Source organism: Theobroma cacao, chromosome 4 (assembly GCF_000208745.1).
Source record: "Theobroma cacao cultivar B97-61/B2 chromosome 4, Criollo_cocoa_genome_V2, whole genome shotgun sequence".
In the NCBI taxonomy this organism is placed as follows: domain Eukaryota; kingdom Viridiplantae; phylum Streptophyta; class Magnoliopsida; order Malvales; family Malvaceae; genus Theobroma; species Theobroma cacao.
Window position 1 is genome coordinate 23,249,819 of NC_030853.1, and position 7,433 is coordinate 23,257,251.

Sequence of the window (7,433 nt, forward strand, 5' to 3'; positions counted from 1 at the left end):
TTTTTTTTTTGTTCTTTATAAAAATAAAGGAAAATAAGATTCAAAATTCAAAGTTACATTTAGATAGTATTTAATGATTTTCTCTTTTCTTCATCAAATGATTTTAATATCAAATACATCGTTTTCTTATTTATTGAAGAATTGAAGTATCATGGTCCAATTACTTATTAGATCAATAAAAATCTAATATTATTATTATTATATAAGTTTGAGAGTAGTTTTGTTTTTTTTTTTTATAAATTTGTTTGATTTTAACATATGAAATTGTATATAAACTCGAAATAGATTTATTTTGCTTTAATTTTTTAACTGATTGAAGATGATATGAATACCCTTTATAGTAATTTTAATTAAAATTAAAACTTATATAATTTATTATGACAAATAACTTACCAAACAATTTCAACTTAATTTTAAAAATTATTATTTTTCATAAAAATTCATAATAACTTTTAAATTAAAAAAAAATTATGCTTAAATGCAAGGAGTGCAATTTCACATATCTTAATTAAGAAAAAAATAGTTACTGCAAAATTTTCCTTCTCTAGGAAAATTTGATAGACAATATCGTGAAACAAATTTCCTCAACTGTAACAAGGTCAATAGAAGATTATAGGGAAAGAAAATGTCAACTCATTCAAAGACTCAGATCCTTTTTTGGTCTTGACTTCCCTAAAGAGAAAAGAAAGGTATATATTATCTGAGTAATAATAAATATAACAAACGATAATAATAAATATAACAAACGATATAAATAATTAATTGACTTTCATGGTTTGGATTTGTTGCCATGAAACGAGTCAAAATCTCCGAATTTCACCTTCTCTTTCCATGGTGTTTTTCTTTTATATTTTATTTTATTACAAACACTATAAACAAAAATTATAATTTTGAAAAATTTAATTTCATTTTACAAACTACGTATAAAATATTCTTAATAAGGAAAACACTATTCATCCAATTTTATTTAAGGCGCTCTTATAATCTGACTATGCTAATCTTATGCTCTTTCCCTCTTTTTACTATTTTTTTTACGTAATATTAAAAAAAAATCTATGAATTATTTACAAATATTTAAACAAATCTTTATTTTCTATCACTTTCAATTAAGTTTATATATTTTTATTAAAATAAGATAAATTTTTATAATTAATAATTAATTAATTATAATTAATCAAAATATCACATATTATTTTATATTTGTATAACGTTGACATGATACTGATTTAGAGGGTGAAATATATGTGATCATATGATTATGTTATATCAATATGTTACATCATCATTCACTATGACAGGTGAATATGTCATATCAGCGTAATGTTACATAAAATGACAAACGCTATTTTAACTAAATTAATAATTACTTATAATATTTTATTTAGTTTAAAAATAAAAATATAATGACTTATTTGATTCAAAATAAAAAAATATAAACTTAATTAAATATAATAAAAAAATAACAATTTATTTAATTTTTTAAAAAATAATTTAAAAACTTATTTAGATATTATACTTTTTTTCTATTATTAGACATTAAAACCTCAATTAGTGCTCTCATTTATTTTATGATTTTTCATACAAATATTTTAAGTAAATTATTCTATATGTAAGGCAAGGAAGCTTCCAAACTCCACGAAGAGGTCTTAACCAAGGAAAAAAACATTGTAAACGAGTTTAGAGAGTTATCACATATTCATTAAGTTATAATTAAAAGCATTTATGAATCAATATAATTACTAAATTCACACGTGACAATTTCATAAGCGATTAAAGTGAATTTGGTCCAGCACTTTGTCAAATTATAAAATTTTTCTGTTTTCTTATATTTCAATAAATTAAGTTTTTTTGTACTTTTTATTCAATGTTGATTTTAATCCATTTGTCGATGACACCTTAAATTGATGACATGCACTTGTAAAATACTTTTTTGTTCACTAAACAAGTTATACGGCAATTTTTTAGCAACTAGATAAATAACAAATTAATTTTTAGTGATTTTTATTAAAAAAAATTTGTTAGATTGATGTGTCACGTTGTTGGTAAAAAGTTATTATATAATTTTCACATTGTCAATTTAACGATGTTTATTGACAGAAAGATATAAATCAACATTTAATGATAATTGGAGGACTTAATTTGTGGAAATATAAAAAATAGATCAAAGTCCGTAATTTTATGAAATATAGTAATTAAATTTATTTTTTAACTTTTTTATAAATATGTTTATGAAGTTCAAAAATTCTATCAATAATGCAAAAAATATTAATTCAATATTCAATACACAAAGATAAATTTTAAGAACATTATGTGTCTCGAAAATTATTTTTTTAATATGAATCATAACATCTTGAAACATTAAATTGACAACTAAAGTTTCTTCATGTCTCAAATAAGTGCTTGTTCCTTTGATATATGTATGTATATTGAAAAATAAAGTAATTTTTTTTAAATTTAAAATGAGTTTATTTAGGTTAAAAATTAGAACTCGAAATTAGAGTTATAATATGAAATTAGAAAGAGGTATTATACTAATTTTTATAGTAGGAATTATTTTAGTTGCCAAAGGTGAAAATAGATTAGAAGAAAAGACCCAAAAAAATTAATGAAATTTAATAAGATGGAAAAAGAAAAAGAAAAAATTGTAAACTAAAAAAAGGAAAAATTGGAAAGAGAGAGAACACAAATATACAGCAACACACGCACAAACACTGGAACGCATAGACACTCTCGCTTTTGACAAAATCCTAATTTGAGAGTTGAGTCCCCTCCTTTTCTCTCTCCTCTCACTCTCTCTCTCTCTCTCTCTTCTTTTTTTTTTTTTTTTTAATTTATATAATTTTTCTTGTGCCGCCACTGTTCTATGCGCCACCACCACCACCACCGTCGCCGCCGTCACCTAGGGTTTGTTCTAGGGGTTGAAATACTCTCTTTTTCCTTCTCGTTTCTTTCCACAACTTTCCGAGCTGGATTCTCTCTCTTTCCTCAGGCGAATCTCCATGCGCCGCTGGTTCAGCGGCTTCGTTGATTAAATCTCGTCTGTATTCTTTCTCTCTTTCTCTCGTCGATCAGTATCAAGAAAAGGCTAGGGTTTTTGTGTGGGGCAAATTGTTGAGATTATTTTTTTATTACTAATTAAATTTCATCCGAGGGTTCTTTTTTTGTTTTGGTTTTGTTTCTTCGGGGATTTGGATGGCATTGGGCGATCTGATGACGTCACGGTTTTCGCAATTGCCGTTGGCGGTATCCAATCATGTCATCGAGGGCAACGGCAGCAGCAGCGACTACCATGAGGATGATGCTGCTGCTGACGTGGCCTTTCAAAGGAGAGATTTTGATACTGCAACGACCAGCAGTTACACCAATGCCGCTGCCTCTTCCGCCGCAGCGCCTACAAGCATGGCTTACTTGCCTCAAACTATTGTCTTATGCGAGCTTCGACATGCTGCCTTTGAAGCTTCCACGCCTACTGGACCCTCCGATAGTGGCCTTGTCTCCAAATGGCGTCCTAAGGACCGAGTAAGTCCTTTCCTTTCAAACTCATTTTGTTCCTTTCAGATTCTACCTTTGATCCGACTTTTTATATCTAATCATAGGCCGAAGAAAAAAAAAATGAGCATACATTTAGACTGCAGTAGTAAAAGATGGGTGTTGTGCAAATACTTGGAATTCTCTATTGCTATCGTTGTATTCAAATTTTGAGTTACTGTATAGGTTATTTGAAATGATATATGTATTAGATTACAATTGCTAAAATTAATCCATAACCAAGCCATCTTACTTTTGGTATAAAAGTAACATGTGAATATGTATTTAGTGCATTGGATAGAAGGGAGGGGAATTCTGAGATGTGCTAGCATTGTGGAATTATTAGTGTCAATTAGTTTTCAGTGAAATTCTTGAATTTGGTGTGAGCAAGGGCAATGAAAGGCATTCCATTCCTGATTTAGTTCTAGGTAAAAACATGAGAGTTATTAGGAAGTTCAATACTTTGTACAACAAGTAATCTGCTGTTGTTTTTGCCTTTCCAACATATTCTTTGCCTTGTGATGCACCGAGGATAAAGAAGCATATTTCAAGTAGTTGGTTAGGCATGAATTCATCAGATGAGTAGATGCCCTCGAAGTAGATATTTAGTTTGTTCAATCCTTTTTTTTTTCATCTGTGGTAAAGCAACATTTCCCTACCTTTTTCAGCTTTGGGTTTTAAAATTGTGATGATGAAATCTATTCTATTTTATCTTTTAATGTGAGCTTAGAAATTTAAACGCAAAATGAGGGAAGAATATTGGTGGAAGATTGATGTAGCCGAAAGGTTTAGGGCAATTAGAACTCAACAATTAGGTCTAGAATAGGGTTGATTGTGTTGGAACAATAAAAAGATAATTGGGTTTTCTAAGAAACCTCTTGAATAAATATTCAAATAACAAAAGATGATAATGATAATCTTCTACCTAAGATACTTATTTATAATAGTTAAGATAAATCCTAATCAAATAGTAATTCTAATCCTAAATAAAGACTTAAAGTACTAAAATTCTAATAAAGATAGGAAAAAGAATTTCAAACTAAATAAAATAAAATAAAATTCTAACGAAACTACTTAAATAAAATAAATTTTCATATGCGCCTGCATCAGTCCCCTCGGGTCAGAAAAGACTCGACTCCGACGAGTAGGCCTTGACATACTCCTCATAGATGTCGGGATCCACTCTTTTCAATTCTTCTTCTGCAATCCAAGTGCTTTCATTAGCAGGTTTACTAAGCCATTTCACTAAAAATCGTCTATACGGGTTCCCCCGTCTAGATCGAACCTCTTTTACATCTAGCACATCCTCAATAACTTCAACCTTAGCAATTGGAAGGTGCTGAATTTGAGCGTCTATGGTAGATGCAGTTCCATCACATCCATCAAATGGATACAAGTCCAAAATATTGAAAATAGGACTGATTTGTAACTCAGGTGGTAACTCAATTAAATAGGCATTTGAACTGATTTTCTTTAGCACCTTACAAGGTCCAAACTTTCTAGACTTGAGTTTGTGATAAGTACCCTTAGGAAATCTTTCTTGCCTCAAGTGCACAAGTACTTTATCACCTTCCTCAAATTCCTGCTTGCGATGATGTTGATTTGCTGTAAATGAATATTCTGCATTGCTGGCCTTTAAAGCAGCCTTTACCTCTTCATGAATTTTTCGAATATGGTCAGCAAATAACTCTCCTTCATTACTCACTCTAGCTTCTTGTGGTAGGGGTACTAAATCTAGCACATGTTGAGGTTTTAACCCATATGCAGCCTCAAATGGTGTCTTCTTTATGCTTCGATTGACAGAATTGTTGTAAGCAAATTCAGCTTGGGGTATGACTAAATCCCAAGTCTTTGGGTTTTTTTGAATAAGACATCTTAACATATTACCCAAACTTCGATTCACAACTTCTGTTTGACCATCTGTTTGCGGATGGCAAGTACTAGAATACTTCAACTCTGTCCCAAATTTCCTCCGCAAAGTTCTCCAAAAATGTCCCATAAACTTCACATCTCTATCAGAAACAATGGAAGTTGGAATTCCATGTAATCCTACAATCTCACGAAAGAATAATTCAGCAATATGAGTTGCATCAGAAGTCCTAAAACACGGAATAAAATGTGCCATTTTTGAAAACCGATCCACCACCACAAAGATAGAATCAAATCCTTTTGCTGTCTTTGGAAGTCCCAAAACAAAATCCATACTCAAATGAATCCAAGGTGCATCTGGCTCAGGTAAAGGAACATATACAAACCAGTGTTTTGAGCACTGCCTTTACCAAATAAGCAAGTTGGACATCTTTTCACCAACCTCTCCACATCTCGGCGCATTTTTGGTCAATAATAACGATCAGCCACCATTGCCAAAGTCTTGTCTCTCCCAAAATGTCCTCCTAAACCATTCCCATGAAGTTCTCTAATGATTTGCTCCCTTAAAGATCCTTCTGGAATGCACAACTGGTTACCTTTGAATAAATAATCTTCGTGCAACCTATAAGGTAAATTTTCAGCTTGTAATGAACCCTGCAAATCAGTTATTATCTTGCTGAAATATGAATCAGAACTATACTGATTTTTAAGTTCTTCAAATCCTGTGACTTGAGTGCTCATAACTGATAACATTTTACATCGCCTACTCAAAGCATCAGCCACAGTATTAGACTGCCCAGATTTATATTTTAAAGAGAAATTAAATTCATTGAGAAAAGAACTCCACTTAGCATGTTGATCATTAAGCTTTTCATATGAATGCAAGAACCTTAAAGCTTGATGGTCAGAATAAACAACAAACTCACGATAAGCCAAGTAGTGCTGCCAATGACGAATGGCCCTTACCAAAGCATAAAACTCTAAGTCATAAGTTGAATAACGTCGTCTAGAGTCTGTCAACTTTTCACTAAAAAACTCTATAGGCCTTCCATCTTGACTAAGAACTGCTCCAATTCCTACATATGAAGCATCACACTCAACAACAAATAACTTCTCAAAATCTGGTAGTGCGAGAACTGGGGCTTCAGTCATCAAAGCTTTAACTCTTTCAAAGGCTTTTTGTGCAGAATGTGACCATTCAAATCCATCTTTCTTCAAAGATTCAGTTATAGGACTCATAATAGAACTAAAATTTCAAATGAATCTCCTATAAAAAGATGCCAAACCATGAAAACTCCTTACTTCTTTGATAGATGTAGGTGCTGGCCACTCTGAAATTGCACGAATCTTATCTGGATCTGGTTTCAAACCCTCTGCAGACACAATGAAACCAAGAAATACCACTTCTGGTTGCATAAAACTGCACTTTTTCAAGTTTATATAAAGCTGCTCCTTTTGAAGAACTTCTAAAACTTGTCGTAAATGTTTTAAGTGCTTTTCCTTAGTGTGGCTATAGATCAAAATATCATCAAAGTAAACCACCACAAATGAATTCAAGAAGGGCTTGAGTACCTCTGCCATGACTCTCATGAATGTGCTTGGTGCATTTGAAAGGCCAAATGGCATCACCAACCATTCAAATAATCCATCCGGGGTTTTGAAAGCTGTTTTCCATTCATCTCCATCCCTCATTCTAATTTGATGGTATCCGCTCTTCAAATCTATCTTTGAAAACACTCTTGAACCAACTAATTGATCAAGCATCTCATCTAATCGAGGAATGGGAAAACGATACTTGATTGTAATTTTATTTATGGCACGGCTGTCCACACACATCCTCCATGAACCATCTTTCTTAGGAGCTAACAAAGCTGGGCAAGCACAAGGACTTTTACTTTCACGCACTAGACCTTTCTCCAACAACTCCTCAACCTGTCTTTGTACCTCAGCTCGCTGCATAGGTGGCATTCTATATGCTGGCAGATTTGGTAATGCTGCTCCTGGTACCAAATCAATTGCATGTTGAATGCTTCGTA

The 7,433-nt window shown here is 31.8% G+C and overlaps 1 protein-coding gene across 1 annotated transcript in view; it reads left to right on the plus strand.

Annotated features, from left to right (window-relative positions):
- Nucleotides 2,707-7,433, plus strand: part of LOC18602269 (regulatory-associated protein of TOR 1) — an 18,724-nt gene continuing 13,997 nt past the window's right edge. The window contains exon 1 of the mRNA XM_007033538.2: nt 2,707-3,519. Within this exon, the coding sequence (XP_007033600.1) occupies nt 3,193-3,519 (327 nt within the window). The 5' untranslated portion in view covers nt 2,707-3,192. The remainder of the gene's footprint in view (nt 3,520-7,433) is intronic.